The sequence below is a fragment of the Oncorhynchus clarkii genome, chromosome 13, assembly GCF_045791955.1.
Source record: "Oncorhynchus clarkii lewisi isolate Uvic-CL-2024 chromosome 13, UVic_Ocla_1.0, whole genome shotgun sequence".
In the NCBI taxonomy this organism is placed as follows: Eukaryota; Metazoa; Chordata; class Actinopteri; order Salmoniformes; family Salmonidae; genus Oncorhynchus; species Oncorhynchus clarkii.
In genome coordinates this window covers 20,540,656-20,568,584 of record NC_092159.1, presented here as the reverse complement: position 1 = coordinate 20,568,584, position 27,929 = coordinate 20,540,656, and the positions used below count along the sequence as shown (strand labels likewise).

The 27,929-nt window shown below is 40.4% G+C and overlaps 1 protein-coding gene across 6 annotated transcripts; it reads right to left on the bottom strand.

The window, feature by feature from the left end:
* Positions 1–226: 226 nt before the first annotated feature.
* LOC139424555 (CD276 antigen homolog) lies at positions 227–26,231 on the bottom strand. 6 transcript variants are annotated; one of them, XR_011635952.1, is made up of 9 exons: positions 26,131–26,178; positions 24,191–24,273; positions 23,670–23,999; positions 22,541–22,861; positions 20,807–20,932; positions 19,608–19,661; positions 18,265–18,312; positions 16,587–17,781; positions 14,741–16,134 (listed from the first exon to the last, which is right to left on the bottom strand). XR_011635952.1 is itself a non-coding variant. In XM_071176513.1 (8 exons), exons 2-8 carry the CDS (start codon positions 24,261–24,263, stop codon positions 17,738–17,740), a joined length of 996 nt encoding a protein of 331 aa, XP_071032614.1. In that variant the 5' UTR covers positions 24,264–24,273; positions 26,131–26,178; the 3' UTR covers positions 14,741–17,737. The 6 variants fall into 6 exon arrangements, 4 of the variants coding, with proteins under 4 accessions (XP_071032615.1, XP_071032617.1, XP_071032614.1 ...); XR_011635954.1 differs by lacking the exon at positions 19,608–19,661 and having other exon boundaries at positions 26,131–26,226; XM_071176513.1 differs by having other exon boundaries at positions 14,741–17,781.
* Positions 26,232–27,929: the final 1,698 nt, after the last annotated feature.

Below are 27,929 nucleotides of genomic sequence, written 5' to 3'. Positions count from 1 at the left end.
GCCAACTGCCAATCATGTACTGAAGTAAGAAGGAACTGATACAAGATTTGGCAGGAATTACGGGAGGTGGAGTTTTGTTGTGGACGCCATTCACCTCAAGCTGTCACAGTACAACAACAGATTTATATCAGTCTATATGACAGCAGTAAAACATCATGGGAACTGAAACAGTCATAAAACTGTTGTGGCATTTTCAAAAGTATCATAAACAACCACCAGGTAAACTTGAAACTGATACCAGTTCTCTCCCATGAATAATTGACTCTTGTTTTTCAGGTTTACAGTTGCGTTCCATTGCACTGCCTTCATGGAGGCGAGCCCTGGGCAAGATATAAATATAGACCTGAATTTTCCACCAGCAGGTGGCGCAAGACAAGAAGAAAGGAGTAAGAGGAAGGCCACAAACAAATCCTCTGTGGTAGGAGCAACAGGCTGGCTTTTGGTTAGAAGAGTGGTTGTTGTACAGTCTTGTGAAACCCTCTTTCAGAAGGGAAACCAGTTTTACTACATGTTTTCAGAAAAGTGCTGTTTTTGAATGTTCGCACAACCTTAGTATAGAACCGTGTGTAAAGTTATAGTGATTAGATGGTCTGGTGTTACAGTATACAGTAACAACCATTGTGGTAGAATCTACAGTATAGGAAACGTGGAATGTTAAACCATGCACCTTGTAGTACAGTGTGTACATTGATTAGATTACCTGGTATTACAGTATACCAATGTTCTGCAGTGGTAGAATCTAGAGCATTATGACACCATGGCAACCCTGTATAGAAACATTGATATATAGGGCAGTTACATATCATTTGTAAACAACCACAGACCTTAAAGGCTGCCATCATCAGTAGATTATGAAGAAACAGATGCCTCAATCAGAATGACCTGAGTGCCAGAGTGACTGTCATCGGACACTTAACAGGAAACAGTACATCAAAAGACAGTGATGGTGACAAGCCCCTCATTTATCGGAAGAGACTGTTTCCTTATTGAAGGAAACATTCCCTTCCAGAGACTGCCAGTTAACGAATAATTTACTAGAGACTGTCACGCTGGTCCTGTGGACTGTCACTGTTTAGACCTGGACAGAGGGAGGGAGGGAGGGAGGGAGGGAGGGAGGGAGGGAGGGAGGGAGGGAGGGAGGGAGGGAGGGAGGGAGGGAGGGAGGGAGGGAGGGAGGGAGGGAGACAGTGACAGTGAGAGTGAGAGTGAAAGAGAAAGAGAACGAATCATTTACTAAAGACTGGAATGCTGTCACTGTTTAGACCTGGAGAGAAGGAGTGAAAGAGAAAGAGAGAGAGAGAAAGAGAAAGGGAGAGGGAGAGAGAGAGAGAAAGAGAGAAAGAGAGAGAGAGAAACAGAGAGAAAGAGATAAAGAGATACACAGACAGAGAGAGAGAGCATAATGTTACACAATAATAGAAAGTAAAAACAGGAGAGACTTTTCACTAATCATTACAAGGAGCACGAGCAGCATGTAAACTACAAGATAACCACAAGGTTAACTACAGGACAATCAATCATTTAAAAAAACATGTCCCCTATGAAGCTATGATGCTGAATAGAAAGAGACCTATTATAAATACAGTAGATGTAGATACAATATGTTTCATATAGATATATTCATTATAGATGTACAATAGGAGATATAGACATGTTAGATGTCGATGCAACATACAGTGAGGATAACTTTTCCTTCTGTCTCATCATCGTGACGCCTGTCTGTTGGGTGGCCACTGTGACCTATAACCAACAAGGACAAGTCAGAGTGTGGTGGAATGTCATCTACCATTTAAATCTTCAGAGGAACATTGCCTCCTTCAAAGTTCAGTGAAATTAAGAATCGGGCGGAAAGAGAAAAGTTAGTCAAGATAGCAAATCTTCCCTCACAGTGCAGATAGGCCCATATTTCACCTAGCATTACATAATAGTATGACCCAAATACATAATCTCCCTTCACCACAGCCATGCAGCTAAACTAACAAAATGAGTACAGGGGAGAGTCAATTGTTAAGATTTCCCCATTGAAACAATGCAAAATTGTTGCCAACTGGTTTGGCAAACAATTAGTAATTATCAGCACTCCATTTTCTACTCCACTTGTGATGGATGAAACACTTCCCTTTGACCTACATTCAATCACCATAATAGTCATGTTTAATAGGAAAGCTAAGACCGATACTGTGTGTACAGCATATCAGATATTACACAGGGACAGATACCGGGACGGACTGGGACAAGAAACCAGGCCCATTCCTGCCCTGGACTGATAGGACAGATACTGTGTGTACAGCATATCAGATATTACACAGGGACAGATACTGTGTGTACAGCATATCAGATATTACACAGGGACAGATACCGGGACGGACTGGGACAAGAAACCAGGCCCATTCCTGCCCTGTACTGATAGGACAGATACTGTGTGTACAGCATATCAGATATTACACAGGGACAGATACCGGGACGGACTGGGACAAGAAACCAGGCCCATTCCTGCCCTGTACTGATAGGACAGATACTGTGTGTACAGCATATCAGATATTACACAGGGACAGATACCGGGACGGACTGGGACAAGAAACCAGGCCCATTCCTGCCCTGTACTTATAGGACAGATACTGTGTGTACAGCATATCAGATATTACACAGGGACAGATACCGGGACGGACTGGGACAAGAAACCAGGCCCATTTCTGGACAGATACTGTATGTACAGCATATCAGATATTACACAGGGACAGATACCAGGACGGACTGGGACAAGAAACCAGGCCCATTTCTGGACAGATACTGTATATACAGCATATCAGATATTACACAGGGACAGATACCAGGACGGACTGGGACAAGAAACCAGGCCCATTTCTGGACAGATACTGTATGTACAGCATATCAGATATTACACAGGGACAGATACCGGGACAAGAAACCAGGCGCATTTTTGCCCCTGGAGGCCCCCATACCTGCCCTGTACTGATGGGACAGATACTGTATGTACAGAATATCAGACATAAGGGCCCAATGTAAACAAAGTATCTCACTCTGAAGCAACACAAAAGAGGAACTTAAAATCAAACGTTTTAATAAATACTGAATATTGAAGGACTGCCTTCGAGCCCCTGTGAAAAAATGACACAAAACCTACTATTACAATAAATCTTAAAACAAACTATACTGAACAAAAATATGAACACAACATGTAAAGTGTTGGTCCCATGTTTCATGAGATGAAAAAAAAAGATCCCAGAAATGTTCCATATGCACAAAAAGCTTATTTCTCTCAAATGTTGCGCACAAATTTGTTTGCGTGCCTATTACTGAGCATTTCTCCATTGCAAAAATAATCCATCCACCTGACAGGTGTGGCATATCAAGAAGCTGATTAAACAATATCATCAATACACAGGTGCATCTTGTGCTGGGGACAATAAAAGGCCAATCTAAAATGTGCAGTTTTGTCACACATCACAATGCCATAGATGTCTCTAGTTTTGAGTGAGTGTGCATTTGGCATGTTGACTGCAGGATTTTCCTTTAGAGCTGTTGCCAGAGAATTGAATGTTCACTTCTCTACCATAACCCGCCTCCAACGTCGTTTTAGAGAATTTGGCAGTACGTCCAACCGGCCTCACAACCGCAGACCACATGTAACCACGCCAGCCCAGGACCTCCACCTCCGGCTTCTTCACCTGCAGGATCATCTGAGACCAACCAACCAGACAGCTGATGAAACTGAAGAGTATTTCTGTCTGTTTTAAAGCCCTTTTGTGGGGAAAAACTCATTCTGATAAGCTGGTCCTGGCTCCCAAGTGGGTGGGCCTATGCCCTCCCAGGCTCACCCATTGCTGCACCCCTGCCCAGTCAAGTGAAATCCATAGATTATGATTCATTTATTTATTTCAGTTGACTGATTTACTTATATGTACTGTAACTCAGTAAAATAATTGAAATTGTTGCATGTTGCATTTATACTTTTGTACAGTATACATAAAAAAGCGAATAAGTAAACCAAATGCAATGTTGATGAACAATAAATAGCCTACTAGTGCATTTCATGCTTAATCCATTAATATTGACTTGGATTGAGCATCAAATGCACTGTTTTTCATGGTTAATATAAGCCTATACCACACATGGCTGAAAGCCACTGATCGTATAGTAAAGATGTTTATCTACCGTACTTGTCGACTGGCTGAGCCTGGGGTATTTTCACTAGGTTGTTTGACTACTGAGGTACTTGGCAGTGCAACTTTAAGGTAAGCATCCCCATTCAGAGCCAAAATGGCTGGCTGCCAACTGCCAAAGCATCCAGTCCCACTGCACAGGTTCATTTAGCACAAACTAGCATGCCAAGCAGAGATCCATGATACTCAACAAAGCTTCATACAATGATATCCGTTCATGAAGGAGTTACTGTCATCGGAATTTCATAATTCCTATCATTGAATTCACTCAGTCTATTTTATAAGAATTTGTAAGATTCCTATTTAAATAAAATAGACAGAGACCAGTCTTATCAAAATTAGATAATAATATTTATTCTCGGAGCTCGCTGCCAAGGAACCACAAACAACAGTTTATATACAAAATATGACGTCATAGGTTATAAAATATCCATCCTCCTATCGACCAAGACAAAACAGCTCACTCACTCCAGACACAAACCATATCAAGATTAACTTCTGAAATCTTCTGAAATCTCACCACCATCTATCACTATTCAGCAGACAGCTCCAGATAATGGAAAACCTAGGGAGGCACTCACTGCCTTATCTAAACATCCGAGAGCTAAGTTGAGTCGGTTCAACCATAGGTTAACGACCCTTTTTGCTTACTTAAAACCCACAATCCATTCCTCCCCAACCTGGCTGGAATGATGTTTATTATGTTTAATTACCCCCTGTTTCATGCTACACAATCCCTTCCTTATGAATGAACATTATTAATCAGATATAATAAAACAGGGTAGAGTTTAACTAGTTATAGTTCTATTTAAATGTAGATATTGTTCAGTCATTATTCATAAAATTCCTAACACACACACACACACACACACACACACACACACACACACAGAGAGAGAGAGAGAGAGAGAGAGAGAGAGAGAGAGAGAGAGAGAGAGAGAGAGAGATCACACATATCAGCCAGGCCCACGTAGCACACAGTCTACGAGAGCTGTCATCAGTCTGTCATGTATGAGTATGACAATTCATGTACTTACGTTGGGCGGAGCGCCTCTTAAATATCAGCAGTGCAGCAAGGAGTCCAATGACCAGAGATCCTATGACCCCAACTGGGGCTAGCCAGTGGGTGGTGGAATCAGAAGCAAAATCATATTTTGAACCTTCAACTGCGAGGGAAAAGAAACAATTTACAAATTAAATAGGAAATTCACGTGTTTTTGAATTAAATACATGAGGTGCTACTCTATCTGTGACCAGATATAGATGCACAAAGTCCATAATTGAGAACAAATCAAATCAAAGTCAAATCCAAAATCAAATCAAATGTATTTGTCACATACACATGGTTAGCAGATGTTAATGCGAGTGTAGCGAAATGCTTGTGCTTCTAGTTCCGACAATGCAGTAATAACCAACGAGTAATCTAACCTAATAATTCCACAACTACTACCTTATACACAAAAGTGTAAAGGAATAAATAATATGTACATAAAGATATATGAATGAGTGATGGTACAGAACGGCATAGGCAAGATGCAGTAGATGGTATCGAGTACAGTATATACATATGAGATGAGTAATGTAGGGTATGTAAACAAAGTGGCATAGTTTAAAGTGGCTAGTGATACATGTATTACATAAAAATGCAGTAGATGATATAGAGTACAGTATATTCATATACATATGAGATGAGTAATGTAGGGTATGTAAACATTATATTAAGTAGCATTGTTTAAAATGGCTAGTGATATATTTTACATCAATTTCCATCAATTCCCATTATTAAAGTGGCTGGAGTTGAGTCAGTGTGTTGGCAGCAGCCACTCAATGTTAGTGGTGGCTGTTTAACAGTCTGATGGCCTTGAGATAGAAGCTGAACAAATGAAATCAGATTGATTATTTGTACAAATATATTCCAGTAGACCTGGATTCAGTCAACCAAAATTCAATGTAATTTCTACTAAATAGAAGTTCCAAAATTTTTCTAAAATATCAAATCCAGAGGAAAAGGTTAGCTATGATTGGTCAAAGTCAGTATCAGGTCATTTCACTTGTTCCAACTTAATTTCCAGCAGAGTAATTTTTCAGATTATTTTGATATCTTAAAATAAACACACAGACTAGTGCTCTTTTCTAATCTAAATATAATCTTAATTTACTTCCTATTGCTAAGAACAATTCGTTTTCGCATCAGATGGATAATTTTTATTTGGAAATTCCCAGCCAGGCAGGTCAAAAAAAAACATTTAAAATGGCTGCCACAGGAAAGAAACACAACTGCAGAGACAGAATGTTCTGGTAAGAAGGTATTATGATGACTGCACTGAATCGTGATAAGAGGGAGCCTTAGAGACGGATTGGAGACTATGAGCTCTAATTTGCAACTGGCGCAGGTAGTTACAACTCCACTATCATTATTTCATTATTAACCTAGTAATTTCCTATAGGCTCATCAGATGACAAGTAGGTTAACTTGGTTAAGCAAACATCGAAGAGCTTCTGGATTCCTGTTGAAACATGCATGGACTGTTTCTTCCCCAAACCAAGACATTCCTTTTCTTTTTTACAGTTTCAAGGAAGATGTTCAGTCAGATTGAGGAGCATTTTACGGCCTGACCTACTCCACTCCTCAGTGACATGTTGTTCTCTCATTATAAGGCTGACTTTTATTGTGCTCGCACATGATAAAGACGTCGTAAAAAAGGCCTATACTAATAAATGTAGACTTGATTGAGGCTGAATTGTTTACAATTATCAGGGTCAGGATGAGGGAATTACGAGAGACTGGCATGTTTTGGACTTGACCCTGCTTTTACAAAGGATGACATCACAAACATCGTTCATGTATACCGACCACGATGGCAGAACGTACCTGTGGAACATACAAACGGGATCTCAAATGATGCCTTCCCCTCCTGGACTCCATTGGTGTTGTGCACTGTGCATGAGTAGTTTGTGGAACCACCTGCATGTAGCCTTCAGAACTGTCAGTTTACTGGAGAGGCTAAACAGTTTGTCGTCTGTCTTTTTGGCCAGAAGTTCAGCACTGCCTGTGCAGTTTGTGCCAAACTGGTCAAACCACCAGATCAACCCTTTCTGGTGCCCGCCTGTAGAGTTGCAGAAAATGGTCACGTCTGTGTTCTGTTTGATGCAATTCTCAGGACTGGAACTCATGGTTGGTGATTTGTACATAGCTGGAAGAGAGAGAGGAAGATAAATGATATTACATACATGTGGGTGCAGTTCGCAACAACGTCAGCAACAGGCTGGCTTTTGGTTATACGAGTGGTTGTTGTACAGTCTTGTGAAACCCTCTTTCAGAAGGGAAACCAGTTTTACTACATGTTTTCAGAAAAGTGCTGTTTTTGAATGTTCGCACAACCTTAGTATAGAACCGTGTGTAAAGTTATAGTGATTAGATTTTCTGGTGTTACAGTATAGTAATAACAACCACTGTGGTAGAATCTACAGTATAGGAAACGTGGAATGTTAAACCATGCACCTTGTAGTACAGTGTGTACATTGATTAGATTACCTGGTATTACAGTATACCAATGTTCTGCAGTGGTAGAATCTAGAGCATTATGACACCATGGCAACCCTGTATAGAAACATTGATATATAGGGCAGTTACATATCATTTGTAAACAACCACAGACCTTAAAGGCTGCCATCATCAGTAGATTATGAAGAAACAGATGCCTCAATCAGAATGACCTGAGTGCCAGAGTGACTGTAATCGGACACTTAACAGGAAACAGTCCATTCTCAGGACTGGAACTCATGGTTGGTGATTTGTACATAACTGGAAGAGAGATAGGAAGATAAATAATATTACATACATGTGGGTGCAGTTCGCAACAACGTCAGCGGGTAAACATCGTTAAGACAGACTTTGCACCTTTTCAACGTCCATCCGAGGGTTATACTTACTTGGAATGAGATTACTGGAGGAGTGATTTTTAATAAACTGGAAAGACATTTCTTCTATCTCTAACACACGTTCTAATTTAGTCTGTGTACACTAGGCCTGTTGTGTAAACACTGATTGCTCTGGCTCCTGCTGTGCTGTCCAATCACACACACACACACACACACACACACACACACACACACACGAAAATAGATCTGAACTCCCCCTGAACACATTCCAGAATGAAACATCCTTACCAACTTTGTGTCGTAACTGTGTGTGTGTGTGTGTGTGTGTGTGTGTGTGTGTGTGTGTGTGTGTGTGTGTGTGTGTGTGTGTGTGTGTGTGTGTGTGTGTGTGTGTGTGTGTGTGCGAGCGACAACAACGGAAGTTGAATATAACTTTATTTCAACATGTGGGAATCATAACAGCCTGGCTGAGACACACTTAAAATAATGTAATGTTGTATTCTATTCTTCTTCTATTGACCTCCAAGAGAGGCTGAATATCTGATCAGTTTTCTCCTTTCATGAACCTGTGCTGAAAGGTGCTTATCTTTTTATAATCACACTTGGTTGAACTGTAGACAGTACAGGACTCACCTGTGACACTGAGGCTGGTTGTAGCTGTATCATCACCACGGTCTGTGGTCACCATGCATTCATACACCCCCTTGTCGGCCATCTTGGTCTTTGTCAACAACAAGGACACATTCATATTATCCTTGTTCCAGGATGGCTCAGCAAATGTAAATCCAGGTGTTAGGTTAGATGTATCTTTATGGTATTCCAACAAAAGAGGATCAGCTTCCACCCGCTTCCAGGTCACGGTCAAGATGGTCACATTCTCAACAGCTTTGACAATACACTGCAGCAATGACTGCTGACCATAAACCCCATGGTATTCTTCTTTACACTCCAGTTTGACAAATGCTGTGAGTAAAATATAATTTCAGTGAAAAGAGACAACATAAATAAAGAAGATAATTACTGTTATTGGAGTCAGTTGTATCATAATGTGACCAATCTTACTGAACTTTGAGTAAAAAATGATATACAGTTCTCCCGAACCACAAAGTTAACAATCTGCTGAAAACAATACATCTATTTTTGTATACAACATTTTCTAACCATTATTATGGCACAACTTACTCTCAGAGGAATTTCCAGCTCTGATACAGGCTAAATGGATCGCAAAAAACAGGAAGATGGTAGCTGAAGTCATCTTTGGATTCCTGAGTAGGAAGAGAGAAATGTACAATGACAACACTTGTCACAGCAGTATGAGGTAAGTCTGTAGACTGCGTGAGGTAGGTCTATAGACCGCCTATCACTCACAGAGTGGCTCTGGACTGTCGTATGGAAATAAAGTCATAAAACAGAAACAAATACAGGTAAAGTAAAGTGCTGAATAGGTCTTAATTATACTGAACAAAAATATAAACGCAATGTGCAACAATTTCTACAATTTTATTGAGTTACAGTTCATATGACGAAATAAGTCAATTGAAATCAATTCATTAGGCCATAATCTATGGATATCACATGACTGGGAATACAGATGCATCTGTTGGTCAAAGACACCTTTCAAAATAAAAGGGCCTCCCAGTAATTCTGTGCATTCAAATTGACATCGATAAAATGCAATTGTGTTCATTGTCCACAGCTTATGACTGCCCATAACCCCACCGTCACCATTGGAAACTCTGTTCACAACTTTGACTAAGAAAACCGCTTGCCCAAACGACGCAATACACTTGTCTGCAGTTGTGAGGCCGGTTGGACTTACTGCCAAATTCCCTAAAAGGACATTGGAGGTGGATTATGGTATAGAAATATACATTACATTCTCTAACAGCAGCTCTGGTGGACTTTCCTGCAGGCAGCATGCCAATTGCACTCTCCCTCAAAACTTGAGACATCTGTGACATTGTGTGGTGTGACAACACTGCACATTTTAGAGTGGCCTTTTATTGTCCCCAGCACAAGGTGCACCTGTGTAATGAGCATGCTGTTAATCATCTTCTTGATATGCCACACCTCTCAGGTGGATGGATTATCTTGGCAAAGGAGAAATGCTCACTAATAGGGATGTAAACAAATTTGTTCACAACATTTTTCTGGGATCTTTTATTTCAGCTCATGAGACATGGGACCAACACTTTACATGTTGCGTTTATGTTTTTGTTCAGTGTAAGTGCATAGTGAATGAGGGCCTAACACAGGCCATCAGGCAACTGTCCCCTATTAAACTATCTATTTGTCACCTCCCATATGAATTGTCAACATGCCTGTTTCAACTATTTGTTTGGCAGGCAAATACAATCAAATGTGAACATTATACAAATAGACAAAAGAGAATAACATTTTACATTTTAGTCAGACACTCTTATTCAAAGCGAATTAAGTGTTCATCTTAAGATACACTATGTATATATCAAAGTATGTGAACACCCCTTCAAATTAGTGGATTCGGCTATTTTAGCCACATCCGTTCATGACAGGTGCATAAAATTGAACACAAATCTATGCAATCTCCATAGACAAACATTGGCAGTAGAATGGCCTTACTGAAGAACCCAGTGACTTTCATCGTGGCACCGTCATAGAATGCCACCTTTCCAACAAGTCAGTTCATCAAATTTCTGCCCTGCTAGAGCTGCCCCGGTCAACTGTGCTGTTATTGTGCTGTTATGTGCTGTTATTGTGAAGTGGAAACATCTAAGTGTGCAAGCTCACAGACTGCGACTGGCGAGTGCTGAAGCGCGTAAAAATCGTCTGTCCTCGGTTGCAATACTCACTACCGAGTTCCAAACTGCCTCTGGAAGCAATGTCAGCACAATAACTGTTTGTCGGGAGCTACATGAAATGGGTTTCCATGGCCGAGCAGCCGCACACAAGCCTAAGATCACTATGCACAATGCCAAGTGTCAGCTGGAGTGGTGTGAAGCTTGCCGCCATTGGACTCTGGAGCAGTGGAAACGCATTCTCTGGAGTGATGAATCACACTTCACCATCTGGCAGTCTGACGGACTAATCTGGGTTTGTCAGATGCCAGGAGAATGCTTCCTGCCTGAATGCATAGAGCACTCTATAAAGTTTGGTGGAGGAGGAATAACGATCTGGGGCTGTTTATCATGGTTCGGACTAGGCCTCTTAGTTCCAGTGAAGGGAAATCTTAATGCTACAGCATACAATGACCTTCTAGACGATTCTGTACTTTCAGCATGACAATGCCCCCGTGCACAAAGCAAGGTCCATACAGAAATGGTTTGTTGAGATCGGTGTGGAAGAACTTGACTGGCCTGCACAGAGCCCTGACCTCAACCCCATTGAACGCCTTTGGGATGAATTGGAACGCCGACTGCAAGCCAGGCCTAATCGCCCAACATCAGTGCCTGACCTCACCAATGCTCTTCTGGCTGAATGGAAGCAAGTCCTTCCCAGAAGAGTGGATGCTATTATAGCAGCAAAGTGGGGACCAACTCCATATTAATGCCCATGATTTTGGAACGAGATGTTTGACGAGCAGGTGTCCACAAAACAAACGTAATAGTACTGTAGTCTAGATAGATGGATCAACCACATATCATAGTCATTGTGAATACATTTTTCCTCAGTGAAGTAGCAATCAGCAAAGTCAGAGCTAGTAAGGGAGGGAAACGTCAATTTTCACACTGAAGGAAACACATTTTATTATTAAGGAAACAATGTGTGGGAGATGACAGTACTGTTAAATTCATTCAAGTGGCCACCTAAGCTGTTGGAGTTATTCTCCCCCACAATATCCTCATTGCTTCTGGAGCCAATGCAGCTGAACAATGCCCGAAGGAATAAACAGCTGCAATGAGAGAATAAGGGATTTTTTCCTCCCTTGTGAGGGCTACTGGAAGGACATTTTACAGAAAGATGCATGAAATAGGCCTATATCGATGCAAAAATGCAGGCAATGATCAAGGGATAAAAGGACATAGGACCCCGCTAACATGGTTGTGGTTTGAGAGAAAAAAGCATCCATATAGTATACTTGACTCCACTTGATGTGGAGAAATGTTGGATACACAAAATTAAACATTTGCAGGACTCAGAACCTTCACTTTAATGATTGAACATGATTTAACACAGAATCAACCTTGATTGGCTGGGAAGAAACAGCTTGCCTTACCTGCTGCTGTGGTCAATTCATTGAATGAGAAGAAGAACAGCAGCAAACACTTCAGCAGTGACATCACCATCACCACAGCTGCCTGTATACTGCTGTCTGTCTCTGTCTGACATCTACTTAGAAAGACAGGAAATAGGATACATCTGACATCACAGTCCCTCACAGTCAGCCACACCTTCATGTATTACTGCAGTCTAATTTAGAATTCTTAATTTAATCAAATTCTATATATGTTATTATAATTTCAATGGTTTATTGTGTTAGTCAAAAAACATGGTGAATGGAGAGTTCAGATGGATTGCATTGTTATAAAAACACAACAGATCCATCTGTAAATTAACTTTGTTGCATTCACATAACTACAGGCATGTTAAAGCACATCAAAGTTACATCATGTTGTGTTCATGTTATTTATCTGTCAGATGTCGATTTTTCTCAATGTTAATCAAACTCAGCTCATATCTCTTCTTACGCTTTGCGTCATCATTTTAATGTGAGGAGAGAAATTCCTCTAGTGGACATGTTGCCTTCTGTTCAGTGTCACATGTCTAACTTCAGTTCAATCAATCCAGGGTTGTATTCACAAGGGACAAAATGAAAGCTGAGAGGGAGAGGGACCACCTGAATATACGATACGTTTCCCGTTGCAAATTGTTTTGCTACATTTTGCTACTGTGTACTAATGTACTGTCGCTGGGCTAAAAAAATACAGTGCCTTGCGAAAATATTCACCCCCTTGGCATTTTTCCTATTTTGTTGCCTTATAACCTGAAATTATAATATATTTTTTTTGGGGGGGGGGGGGGTTGTATCATTTGATTTACACAACATGCCTACCACTTTGAAGATGCAAAATATTATTTTATTATGAAACAAACAAGAAATACTTTTTTAAAAACTGAAAACTTGAGCGTGCATAACTAAGAACCCCCCCAAAGTCAATACTTTGTAGAGCCACCTTTTGCAGCAATTACAGCTGCAAGTCTCTTGGGATATGTCTCTATAAGCTTGGCACATCTAGCCACTGGGATTTTTGCCCATTCTTCAAGGCAAAACTGCTCCAGCTCCTTCAATTTGGATGGGTTCCTGCTGGTGTAAAGCAATCTTTAATTCATACCACAGATTCTCAATTGGATTGAGGTCTGGGCTTTGATTAGGCCATTCCAAGACATTTAAATGTTTCCCCTTAAACCATTCGAGTGTTGCTTTAGCAGTATGCTAAGGGTCATTGTCCTGCTGGAAGGTGAAACTTCGTCCCAGTCTCAAATCTCTGGAAGACTGAAACAGGTTTCCATCAAGAATTTCCCTGTAATTTAGCTCCATCCTTCAATTCTGACCAGTTTCACAGTCGCTGCCGATAAAAAACATCCCCACAGCATGATGCTGCCACCACCATGCTTCACTGTGGGTATGGTGTTCTCGGGTTGATGAGAGGTGTTGGGTTTGTGCCAGACATAGCATTTCCTTGATGGCCAAAAGCTCAATTTCAGTCTCATCTGACCAGAGTACCTTCTTCCATATGTTTGGGGAGTCTCCCACATGCCTTTTGGCGAACACCAAACGTGTTTGCTTATTTTTTTTCTTTAAGCAATGGCTTTTTTCGTGGCCACTTTTCCTTAAAGCCCAGCTCTGTGGAGTGTATGGCTTAGTGGTCCTATGGACAGATACGGCAATCTCCGCTGTGGAGCTTTGCCGCTCCATCAGGGTTATCTTTGGTCTCTTTAATGCCCTACTTGCCTGGTCTGTGGGTTTTGGTGGGCGGCCCTCTCTTGGCAGGTTTGTTGTGGTACCATAGTCTTTCCATTTTTTAATAGTGGATTTAATGGTGCTCTGTGGGATGTTCAAAGTTTGATATTTTTCTATAACCCAACCCTGATCTGTACTTCCACACAACTTTGTCCCTGACCTGTTTGGAGAGCTCCTTGGTCTTCATGATGCCGCTTGCTTAGTGGTGTTGCAGACTCTGGGGCCTTTCAGAACAGGTGTATATATACTGAGATCATGTGACAGATCATGTGATGCTTAGATTGCACACAGGTGGACTTAATTTAATTAATGATGTGACTTCTGAAGGTAATTGGTTGCACCAGATCATATTTCGGGGCTTCATAGCAAAGGGAGGAATACATATGCACGCACCCCTTTTCCCCCCCCCCAAAAAATATATTTTTTAAACAACTTATTTTTTAAATTTCACTTCACCAATTTGGACTATTTTGTGTATGTAAATGTCATGAAATCCAAATAATATCCATTTAAATTACAGGTTGTAATGTAACAAAATAGGAAAAGCGCTAAAGGGGGGAAACTTTTGCAAGGTACTGTATATAAAACATCATTCTGAAGAAGAAAAAAACATTTCCTTTGTGCAGTAATTATATACATTTTCCTCACAATGTGTTTACTGCTTTTGGTTCCTTAAAACGTATTAAAACAGTTTAGATCTTAGAACAGAAAAGAATGCAGATTAGCCACCCCATCAATTATGATTTTTTATTTGTTTCAAGATGGTAGTATTTAAAAAACAACAAGTGAAAGTATTTACAAAACGTTCAGTGTAACAACTTTCTCACTGTCCTATATTGAATGAACAGTATCAAGGTGCAGGATCTGAACAGGAATTTCACAGTGCAAAATATACCCGGACATTCTATACAATAGATTATTTACATGTTATATCTGGACAAAGTAAAAAAGCTTTCATCTCAATGATGTATTCATAACAAACAAAGTCACATATAAAAACATACCAAATGTAGCAATAACAAAGTCTGTTATATGGGGTTAGATGCAGAGCAGGCCTCAAGCAGGCATATCTATGTGCTGAAAACAGGAAGTTGACTTTAAAAAAAAAACGTATTAACAAATCACTTGATAATCACTTCATATATAGACAGGATTCCTCTCTCATCTTGACCTCTTACACTACGAAATAACATGTCTTATTTTTTGTTTGAATTGGGAAATAATCATAACTTGACGCACAAACATCTCAAGCCACCATAGTAGATCAAAGCCAAAATCAACAACAACAAAAAAGATCAAAGTCCAGCCTTCTGTGGAAGAGCCCTGACTAGTTCCATGCTGACTGGCGCAGAAATAGGTTCATCATATCTGTATCTACAGCGACAACTGCCAAGTGTGCACTTTAAGTAAGAAGGAACAGACACTGTCGAGGAGTTGGAAGGAATTGTGGGAGGTGTAGTCTTGTTGTGGACAGCGTTCACCTCAAGTTGCCGCAATACAACAACAGATTTCTCAAGTCGATTTGCAATGCCATCAACAGCAGCATGATAGCAGTAAAACATCATGGGAACTGAAACAATCATTATGTAAATAGAAGACAATTGCTGCCCCACAAAACATTTTCTAAATGTTTTCCCACATTTTTCATAATCAACCACCAGGTGAAAAAAAGGAAGGAGAAATCAAAAGAAACTGCTGTGGTAGAACTGTTGAAGCAACAGGCTGGCTGCTGGTAACAAGGTTGGGTTAATGTTACAATACGTTCCAGAGGTGACACAAAGTCAAGTCAAAGGTTGAATTCAAAATGGCTCCCTGATTTCCTTCTAGTCAAAAGTGATGTACTATTTATATTTAGCCTAGCATTTCTTCACATACACATTGGAGCAGAATCAAAGTAGAGTATCTACCAGAACCGTCTTTTCAGAGGCGAAACCAGTTTACTTCATATTTTTTGGGGGAAAGTGCTTTGTACACGCGTAAACAAACAACACAGCAACATTGTCAGTCACCTCCTTGTCTGAAGGACAAGTGGAGAAACAAGTTAATGTCAAGCCTGGCATGTTTTCTTCAAAAGTCTCATTGAATGCAGCCCTACATTGAACACCACACAGTGGCTGATACTGTAGGCTGAATGATAGAACAGCTATTTCCGTGTTCAAATGTTATAGGAGGCATTTGTTCCATTGTTTTTGATGGTAGACCACTCTGGTAGGCCTACATTATGATCAAATAGCCACAGTAGCCAACTTGACCACTATTAAAACTAACTTAAAAGTGGGTACAGCCTCAGTGTTCGGAAGTGGGACAGAATTTTCACAACGTTCAAGTTTGCGCTCAGCGGAACTGAAGTTTGCTCAGTGATGAAAAAAATCAGAAGAAACATTGCTCATGAACCTTCTAGTGTAGTGTGAAACGTTACAAGGATTAGATGGCTTGGTGTTAAGAGTACAGTTTTAACAATCATACTGGTAGAATCTACAGTATACTGACACTATGGCAACCCCATACCGCAGGGATCATCAACTAGATTCAGCCGTGGGCAGATTTTTTTTTCCTGAGTCGGGGGGGGACATAATTACAAAAAATGTGTAGACTGCAAATTAAACGCAAGTAGCACAAAAATATATCATGTTTGACTAGAACAGAATCATTTCAAACCTTGCTTACATTTCTATATGAGCACGTGTCTCTCTATTCTGCATAGGAATACTTGGGAACAGACTTCTTAAATTAAAATAACTTGGAGCTGATTTCCTAGTGTTTTTATAGTTCATTTATGAAAACTTGGGGGGGGGGGGGGGGGGGGGGAAATAAAACCAATTTGACCCGTGGACAGCCAGTTGGGGAATCCTGCTGTACAGAACCAATCATGTTAGGCTTTCAAACAGAGACTGTTAAAGTCATCAACCACAGTGTTTAAAGGCTAGTATCTATATAAATATAGACCTGAATTGTCCACCAGCAGGTGGCACAAGACAAGAAGAAAGGAGTAAGAGGAAGGCCACAAACAAATCCTCTGTGGTAGGAGCAACAGGCTGGCTTTTGGTTATAAGAGTGGTTGTTGTACAGTCTTGCGAAACCCTCTTTCAGAAGGGAAACCAGTTTTACTACATGTTTTCAGAAAAGTGCTGTTTTTGAATGTTCGCACAACCTTAGTATAGAACCGTGTGTAAAGTTATAGTGATTAGATGGTCTGGTGTTACAGTATAGTAATAACAACCACTGTGGTAGAATCTACAGTACAGGAAACGTGGAATGTTAAACCATGCACCTTGTAGTACAGTGTGTACATTGATTAGATTACCTGGTATTACAGTATACCAATGTTCTGCAGTGGTAGAATCTAGAGCATTATGACACCGTGATGACACAGTGATGGTGACAAGCCCCCTTATTGATCGGAAGGGACTGTTTCCTTATTGAAGCATTATGACACCATGGCATTATGACCCCATGGCAACCCTGTATAGAAACATTGATATAGAGGGCAGTTACATATCATTTGTAATCAACCACAGACCTTAAAGGCTGTCATCATCAGTAGATTATGAAGAAACAGATGCCTCAATCAGAATGACCTGAGTGCCAAAGTGACTGTCATCGGACACTTAACAGGAAACAGTCCATCAAAAGACAGTGATGGTGACAAGCCCCTTATTGATCGGAAGGGACTGTTTCCTTATTGAAGGAAACAGTCCCTTCCAGAGACTGCCTGTTAACGAATCATTTACTAGAGACTGTCACGCTGGTCCTGTGGACTGTCACTGTTTAGACCTGGACAGAGGGAGATGGAGGGAGGGAGGGAGGGAGGGAGGGAGGGAGTGAAAGAGAGTGAAAGAAAAAGAGAACCGATAGACAGACAGAGAAGGTGAGAGAGAGAGAGAGAGAGAGAGAGAGAGAGAGAGAGAGAGAGAGAGAGAGAGAGAGAGAGAGAGAGAGAGAGAGAGAGAGAGAGAGAGAGAGAGAGAGAGAGAGAGAGAGAAATAAAGAAAGAAAGAGCATAATGTTACACAATAATAGAAAGTAAAAACAGGAGAGACTTTTCACTAATCATTACAAGGAGCACGAGTAGCATGTAAACTACAAGATAACCACAAGGTTAACTACAGGACAATCAATCATTTAAAAAATCATGTCCCCTAAGAAACCTTGATGCTGAATAGAAAATACAATGTATTTTAGACAGATATGTTCATTGTACATGTACAATATAAATATAGATATATTATTTGTAGATTGAACACATGGACACAGTACCTTCTGCCTCAACATCTCCATCATGCCTGGTATCTGGTTGGTGGTCACCTAAAAAAGAAAAAGGCTAAGTCAGAATATGATCTGTGACATATTGTGGAGGAATGTCATCTAACATTTAAATCTCCAGAGGAACATTGCCTCCTTCAAAGTTCAGTGAAATTAAGAGTCGGGCGGAAAGAGAAAAGTTAGTCAAGATAGCAAATCTTCCCTCACAGTGCAGATAGGCCCATATTTCACCCAGCATTACATAATAGTATGACCCAAATACATAATCTCCCTTCACCACAGCCATGCAGCTAAACTAACAAAATGAGTACAGGGGAGAGTCAATTGTTAAGATTTCCCCATTGAAACAATGCAAAATTGTCGCCAACTGGTTTGGCAAACAATTAGTAATCATCCACACTCCATTTTCTACTCCACTTGTGATGGATGAAACACTTCCCTTTGACCTACATTCAATCACCATAATAGTCATGTTTAATAGGAAAGCTAAGACCGATACTGTGTGTACAGCATGTCAGATATTACACAGGGACAGATACTGTGTGTACAGCATATCAGATATTACACAGGGACAGATACCGGGACGGACTGGGACAAGAAACCAGGCCCATTCCTGCCCTGGACTTATAGGACAGATACTGTATGTACAGCATATTAGATATTACACAGAGACAGATACCGGGACAGACTGGGACAAGAAACCAGGCCCATTTATGGACAGATACTGTATGTACAGCATATCAGACATAAGGGCCCAATGTAAACAAAGTATCTCCCTCTGAAGCAACACTAAAGAGGAACTGATGGAGGATGTGGTTAGTGAGGGGATTTGGAAGGGTGAGAACAGACAGACATGTGTTCCGGGTGAGTGGCCACAGTTCCCCAGTTTTACTGTCCAAGGCTGAGTGGCTAGTTTCACAAACCAAAATCATGTGAATGCTTGCCTGGTCAAATATCTGTTTGACCTAATCTTGCCTACTCCATAGCTCATTGTCAAGACAAAAATGTTAGGCATGACAATGAGTGACAAGGATTTGGCATGATAGACCAAACAGACTGGCACTCAGGCTATGTGAGTGCATTATGGAGTGTTGTTGTAATTTATAACAGCTATAAAAGTATTATACAAAGTTATAATTTATAACAGTTATAAAAGTATAAAACAAAAATATAAAACATCATTCCAAATATGATGCTGGTCATTATAAAGTATATATATTGCTTGCACAGTGTATTCTGTGAACTGTCTAGGAAAGATGGGAAAGAATAAATCTAAAGTGACAAATAAACATAAAATATTCAATATTTCAATAAATAGTGAATATCGAAGGACATACTCATTAACGGAAAGGTGGACTGCCTTCGAGCTCCTCTCAAAAATGACACAAAACCTAAATGAAATCAAAAAAGATCACCTTTACCAAAAGTAATGTTGATGAACAATAAATAGCCTACTAGTGAGTATACAAAACATCAAGGACACCTGCTCTTTCCATGACATAGACTGACCAGGTGAATCCAGGTGAAAGCTATGATCCCTTATTGATGTCACCTGTTAAATCCACTTCAATCAGTGTAGATGAAGGGGAGGACACACGTTTTAAGAAGGGTTTAAGCCTTGATACAATTGAGACATGGATTGTGTATGTGTGCCATTCAGAGGGTGAATGGGCAAGACAAAAGATTTTAGTGCCTTTGAACGGGGTATGCTAGTAGGTCCCAGGCGCAATTGTAGAACTGCAACACTACTGGGTTTTTCTACGCTCATCAGTTTCCTGTGTGTATCAAGAATGGTCCACCACCTAAAGGACAACCAGCCAACTTGACACAACTGTGGGAAGCATTGGAGTCTACATGGGCCAGCATCCCTGTATAACGCTATCGACACCTTGTAGAGTTCATCCCCTGACAAAATGAGGATGTTCTGAGGGCAAAAGGGGTTTGCAACTTAATAATAGGAAGGTGTTCCTAATGTCAGGTATACTAAGTGTATATTATAATAGTAATATGGATTGGATTAAGTATTAACTATACTGCTATTCATGGTTAATAGCATGCCACAACATGTCACTGATTTGACTACTCTAAATGATTGGCTGAGTTACCAGATAACATTACAGGTTGTGTAATACCCCATGCAAAGGAAAAATGGATGGCTGCCAGAGCATGTAGGCTTGGCAGAGGCAGGACCACAGTACAGGGCCACTGTATTATTGACTGTATGTTTTGTTTATTCCATGTGTAACTCTGTGTTGTTGTATGTGTCTAATTGCTACGCTTTATCTTGGCCAGGTCGCAGTTGTAAATGAGAACTTGTTCTCAACTAGCCTACCTGGTTAAATAAAGGTGGTCTCAACTAGCCTACCTGGTTAAATAAAGGTTAAAAAAATAAGCAGGTTATTCTAGCACTAAGCTTGCATGAAAAACATATACATGATCAGATACTAGATCAAAGCTCCATGTAGTGATATTTGTTAATGGAGTTATACACAGACAACAGTCTCTACTGTATGAGTATGACAATTCATGTACTTACGTCGGGCGGAGCGCCTCTTAAATATCAGCAGCGCAGCAAGGAGTCCAATGACCAGAGATCCTATGACTACAACCGGGGCTAGCCAGCGGATGTTGGAATCAGAATCCAAATTGTCAGCGTTCATTTCTGGACATACAAAATGGACATGAATTGGGAGTTACAAAATAAATAGGCAATTGATATGAAGTCAAGAGAAAAAGGTTAGTTGTGCTTGGGTCAAAGTCAGTGTCAGGGCGTTTCACACACACAGACTTGAGCTCTGTTCAAATCTGCATGTGTCTTAATAACCTTTTACTGCGGTGGGCTAAATCAAGGTCACACAGAGAGATTGTTAGTCTAAAACAAATCTTGAAGACTGAAATTCAACAAAACCTTTTGACATAGAAACACCGGATTTGTTTAAAAAATACAAAATAAAAATCTTTATTTGGTTTTGAAATTCTGAAAAATATTCAGAATCATTTCACCCATGAGGCCAAAGAGGGCACTTTTGGTCATTGACAGCAGGAAAGGGCTACTTAACTTCCCATTGCTAAGAACAATTAGTTTTGGCATTAGATGGATCCTTTGTCTTGGAAAATCCCCAGCCAGGCTAAAAAACAACAGCTGGAGGACCGCAGAGCAGAAAGAATATTCAAAATGGCTGCCAGAGATGAGAAAAACAACTGCAGAGACAGAATGTTCTGGTAAAAAGGTATTATGATGACTGCACTGAATCGTGACAAGAGGGAGCATTAGAGACAGATTGGGGACTATGAGCTCTAATTTGCAACTGGCGCAGGTAGTTACAACTCCACTATCATTATTTCCCTCTCTATAGACCTATTGGATCAGATCAACCTAGTAATTTCCTATAGGCTCATCAGATGACAAGTAGACTGGGTTAAGCAAACATCGAAGAGCTTCTGGATTCCTGTTGAAACACGCATGAATAGAGCTTGCCGGCTTGTAATCCTAAAACCCGCAAATGAGTTATTCTTGATTCGTTCAGCCATTCCAATGGCGAAAATTAATGGGGGAAAAATACGGTTTTGATAAACGCCAAAAATAAGGTCTGAGGTTAACACAGGTTTAGGAGATTTTATACATTTTGTTCTATGAGATAATATCAGTCAGGGTAACATGACCTTTATGAATTATGAAGCCTTTATGTGCTTTATTAAATGACATAAAGGCTTCAAAATTCACAAAAAGTTATGTTAACTGACGAAGATTTATCTCGTAGAACTAAACGTATAAAATCTCCTAAGCCTATGTTTACCACAGACCTTATTTTTGGCCTTGATCCAAAAACCCTAGAGAAACTCATTTTCCCCATAGGCTTTGTCCAACTAACCATTGGGGGAGTTAGTGCCTACAAAAATATGCCATTACTATTGCTCTCTGTTGTTTCTTACCCAAACCAACACAAGCATTTTCCTTTTCTCCAGTTTCAAGGAAGATGTTCAGTCAGATTGAGGAGCATTTTACAGCCTGACCTACTCCACTCCTCAGTGACATGTTGTTCTCTCATTATAAGGCTGACTTTTATTGTGCTCGCACATGATAAAGACATCATAAAAAAGGCCTATACTAATAAATGTAGACTTGATTGAGGCTGAATTGTTTACAATTATCAGGGTCAGGATGAGGGAATACGAGAGACTGGCATGTTTTGGACCTGACTCTGCTTTTACAAAGGATGACATCACCAACATATTCATACCCATAGGTAGCAGGCACGGCAGCACGTACCTGAGACTTGCGGCGCAAACTGGATCACAAATGACGCCATCCCCTCCACGGCACCATTGACATTGAGCACTTTGCACGTGTAGTTTGTGTAACTGGATGATGCCTTCAGCACTATGAATTTACTGGAGAGGCTAAACAGTCCATCGTCAGTCTCTTTGGCCACCAGTTCAGCCCTGTGCGTCCAATTGTAGCCATCCTGGTCAAACCACCAGATCAACCCTGTCTGTTGCCCGCCTGTAGAGTTGCAGAAAATGGTCACATCTGTGTTCTCTTTGATGTTGGTCTCAGGGATGGAGCTCATGGTTGGAGTTATGTACTTAGCTGGAAGAGAGAGAGAAATCTATCATACATGTGGGTGATATTTGCTACACCAGTAGTTAGTTATACAACGTCAGCGGGTAAACATCGTTAAGACAGACTTTGCACCTTTTCAACGTCCATCCGAGGGTTATAACTTGGAATGAGATTACTGGAGGAGTGATTTTTAATAAACTGGAAAGACATTTCTTCTATCTCTAACACACGTTCTAATGTAGTCTGTGTACACTAGGCCTACTGTGTAAACACTGATTGCATATCGTGGGTAGAATTACATTATGGAGGCTAGTTGTGGACATTCCCACTGGTACTACCCTGTGCCATTTGAGCACTGTCATTCTGAAACAGAAAGTAACTCCGGCTCCTACCAAAAAATAGATCTGAACTCCCCCTGAACATATTCCAGAATAAACATCCTTTCCAAACATCAACTTTGTATCATAACTGTATGTGTGTGTGTGTGTGTGTGTGTGTGTGTGTGTGTGTGTGTGTGTGTGTGTGTGTGTGTGTGTGTGTGTGTGTGTGTGTGTGTGTGTGTGTGTGTGTGTGTGTGTGTGTGTGTGTGTGTGACAACAACGGAAGTTGAATAGAACTTCATTTAAACACATTTCGGCATGTGGGCATCATAACACCCTGATGAAGGGTGTTATGAGATGAGACACATTTAAAAAGCTGTTGTATTCTATTCTTATATTGACCTCCAAGAGAGGCTGAATATCTGTTCAGTTTTCTCCTTTCATGAACCGGTGCTGAAAGGTGCTTATCTTTTTATAATCACACTTGGTTGAACTGTAGACAGTACAGGACTCACCTGTGACACTGAGGCTGGTTGTAGCTGTATCATCACCACGGTCTGTGGTCACCATGCATTCATACACCCCCTTGTCGGCCATCTTGGTCTTTGTCAACAACAAGGACACATTCATATTATCCTTGTTCCAGGATGGCTCAGCAAATGTAAATCCAGGTGTTAGGTTAGATGTATCTTTATGGTATTCCAACAAAAGAGGATCAGCTTCCACCCGCTTCCAGGTCACGGTCAAGATGGTCACATTCTCAACAGCTTTGACAATACACTGCAGCAATGACTGCTGACCATAAACCCCATGGTATTCTTCTTTACACTCCAGTTTGATAAATTCTGTGAGTAAAATATCATGACAGAGACAAATTGACAATAATACAAGACAGAATTACTAGTATAGTAGTCAGTTTTATCATAATGTGACCAATCTTATCGAACTTTTAGTTAACAATTAGCTGAAAATAATAAATACATTTTTGTATATAACATTTTATAACCATTATTATGGCAGTCATGGCACAACTTACTCTCAGAGGAATTTCCAGCTCTGATACAGGCTAAATGGATCGCAAAAAACAGGAAGATGGTAGCTGAAGTCATCTTTGGATTCCTGAGTAGGAAGAGAGCAATGTACAATGACAACACTTGTCACAGCAGTATGAGGTGTTAGGTTTTAATTATCAGAGTAACTGAACTCGACCCCCTTCATCACTAATCCACGACTCTCCCCCCTTATTAATGTCTGCCACATACGATTGTTTTCCCTACACTCAGTACATTCCAAGCTTCATTGCACCCACCATATACCTTCCTCCTACAGATAACCATTAACTTCTGGTGTAGACCCTCTAAACCTAAGCACTCAATATTTCAATAGGATACTTGATAATTAACCCTATCCCAAGTCCAGGAGTTAGAACCCAGAATCCATCAGAGGTAAGTCTATTGACTGCCTGTCGCTCACAAAGTGCCTCTGGACTGTTCTCCGAAAATAAAAATAAAACAGTGGCTAACAGAAACAAATCCAATTTGACTAAAAGTAAAGTGGTGAATAGGTCTTAACTAAGTACATTGTGAATGAAGGCCTAACATAGCTAACTAGGGGACAGTTGACGGTGTTGCCTATCTACTGGTCACCTCCCATCTGGACTGTCAACATGTCTGTTTCAACTATTTCCTTGACAGAGAAATGCAACAAAATGTGAACATTATAGAAATAGACAAAAGAGCATAACACTCACTGAAGGAAACACATTCTATTATTAAGGAAACAATTGTGTGGGAGATGACAGTACTGTTAAATTCATTCAAGTGGCCACTAAAGCTGTTGGAGTTATTCTCCCCCATAAAATCCTCAGCGTTTCTAGAGCCAATGCAGCTACACAATGCCCAAAGGACTAAACAGCTGCAATGGAAGAATAAGGGTGTTTTTTTGGCTCCCTAGTGAGGGCTTCTGGAGGGACCTTTAATTGAAAGATGCATGAAATAGGCCTACAGATGCAAAAATGTATGCAATAATCAAGGGACAAATGTGCAATACCCCCCTCTTCAATTTGTTATTTAGCACACTCGTTGTCGTAGAATCCCATTACACTTCACTTTAGGGGGAAGTAAATGAGAAGGAAGTTCTGCCAGTACAACCTAGCCCATGAACTTAGCACTTAACTTGATTGTGGTTTGAAGCCAAAAACAAACAAACACGTCCATATAGTATACATGTAGAGAAAGCTCCAAAATGTTTGATATACAAAATGAAACATAACCTGCTTGGAAATGCAGCACTCGGACTTTTCACTGGGCAAATATACATCGTTTTGCGATGCAAATAGACACCCACTGGCAGTGGGCACACACTGGTTGAAACAACGTTGTTTCCACGTCATTTAAATGAAATTATGTTGAACCAACATTGACGTTGAATTGACGTCTGTACTATAATGGGCATTCTGAGTCTTTTCGGGGTGCCGGCTCATTTGGCTCTGTTCACTTAAAAGAGAAGGCTCATTGGGTTCCCAAACGGTTCTTCTCTCAAAATGTTTAAAAATGTACATAGAACCATGAAAGAAAATGCTAATCTTCAACGTAAAGCTCAAATGAAGGCTATCGTTTTTTCAGATCGTGAAATGCGCGTTCAGAAAAAATGTTACCTGGCCAAATATGGAATATTACGTTTTTTTTTTAAACACACAGCAAACATGAGCATGGACCAGATTCACACGCTCTCCCCTTTATTTATTGTTTCTGCAGTGAGGATTCACCCTCTTTCGATAATTATTTTGTAACCTATCTGCATTAAATTTGAGCTCAAAAATCAATAATAGCAGTATGCAAATCATGGAGCCAATTGGCCGGCTCTTTTTTTAATCGGTAAACGCACACCTGTAAAGCAATATGGTCAACAATTAATCAACTTTAAATAATATAAAGAGAAGCTAGGCTAGAGACACGGAAAACGTTAAAATCTTACCGCACAAATGCTTCAGGTTGTTACAGTGTGGAAGGTTAGAGTGAATCTGATTTAAAGATTACACTGACAGGCTGTCTAAACTTTCAGTTTCGATTTGACGCATTGGTCGTTTTATGGTCATTGCAGTACGCAAGCCTCTCAACAGCGGCAAGGTGACCGTTCAGGAGAGGGTTGGTCCTTATACCTTAGTGAATTTATATAAAATATCCAAAATAACAAATGATTAAACATACAAACAAAGGTCTGTTTTAGACATTTTAATAATTTGTCATATGTACAGGACCACAGCAAGTGCCTTGCTCAAGAGATGTTTCACCTAGTTGGCTCAGGATTTCGAACCAGCAACCTTTCGGTTACTAGCCCAACGCGCTTAACCACTTGGCTACCTGCCTAGACCCAGTTCCTTTGCTTTTCTCATGTGAAAATAAATGTCCCCCACAAGTTATCGTTTGTTTGTGCATATATGCCTCCGCACATGCAGGACTTCTACTTTGACACGAAGAAAGCAGAGGTCTATCAGGCAAGGGGATGGCATCGTCACGTCGGGACTAGGGGACCTCATGGACTAGCAGAACTCATGGACTGGGGGGCCTTCAATTATTTAATTGAACAAATGGCGGATGGACAGCATTAAATTAACTTTGTCATCATTGGACCGATGGGTGATTGTGTAGCCCTACAGTTGGATAATACTGTTCTAGAGCCAATTCATCCAAACACTGGTTGACTTTTGAATTTTCTGTAAAAGTCAGAAATGTAGTGTGTTAACATTGGTGTTTCAAGTGCAGGAGCTGCATGAACTTGGTTATAAAACCCATCCTCCTCATTGGGAAGGAGACCAGGAAGGGTATTGAGCAGCCTTGGGTCCAGATCAAGTGGGACTACACAAATACGTTTTTTTACGCAAATCATGCTTGTAAAAAAAGTACAATTATTTGTAAAGGACTATCGGTTGATGATTTACTGGTATGTGGATAAGTAATTTAAACTACATTTTATTCAACAATTTAAAAAAATTAAAGTGGTTGCCTTAGTCACTCAGTCATGTATTGTAATTAATGTATCTGTTTCTGTGATGAAATGAAAATTTCTTCAACATTGAATATCACTGTCACAGCTTGTCACATGTCTGAGAGAGACTTACATGGTTATCAAAATGTCACGCCAGGGTAAACCTACACGAAACACAGCCCTTATGTTAAGTGTTTCTAAAAATCCACTGTGGGAAAAATGATTTGTGGAAAACGATTGGAACCATTTCCCTTCTTGACCGCTAGGTTTTATGGACACCTCCACTGTTGGACTCTATGGGGCTGAATGGCACAACAAAACAACAAGACGCCACGCTCTCCCAACGTGTCCATCATAGAGCGGGCTACAGAAGAAACATCAAAGAAGATCGATAATCTGTCATAAACTGTCAATCAACTACACAAAACTGTGAGCGAGAACAAGGAAAAAGAAAAGATAAGAAAATGAAATCCAAAAATAATGAGCTGTGTGAGAATGTAACTGAACTTCAAAGGAACTCTCGCAGGTGGAATCTGAAAATCCAAGGTATAAAAGGGGTAGAGGGAGAGGATATTAGCGAAGTAGTCATTAATATCCTGGGAAAAGTGGCTCCGTGCATCAAAGACAGGCTAAGAGACGTGATTGATGTGGTACATCGACTTGGGAAACGAAGATCTGTTGGACCCCCTCGCAATATCATCTTGCGCTTAACTATGCACCATTACAGGGACATCATATGGAACATGGCCTAGGGGAACACGTTTCTGGACGAGAAGAAGCTCCGCATC

What these genes read in the sequence shown, in the direction of transcription:
- LOC139424555 (XM_071176513.1), bottom strand. Translation starts at nt 24,263, where the DNA reads ATGACTTCAGCTACCATCTTCCTGTTTTTTGCGATCCATTTAGCCTGT. An exon ending in GTTTGCGCCGCAAGTCTCAG is followed by an intron (nt 20,933 to 22,540) that starts GTACGTGCTGCC and finishes TTGTATGTCCAG; the next exon opens with AAATGAACGCTGACAATTTG. An exon ending in GTCCACCTTTCCGTTAATGA is followed by an intron (nt 18,313 to 19,607) that starts GTATGTCCTTCG and finishes TTTCTTTTTTAG; the next exon opens with GTGACCACCAACCAGATACC.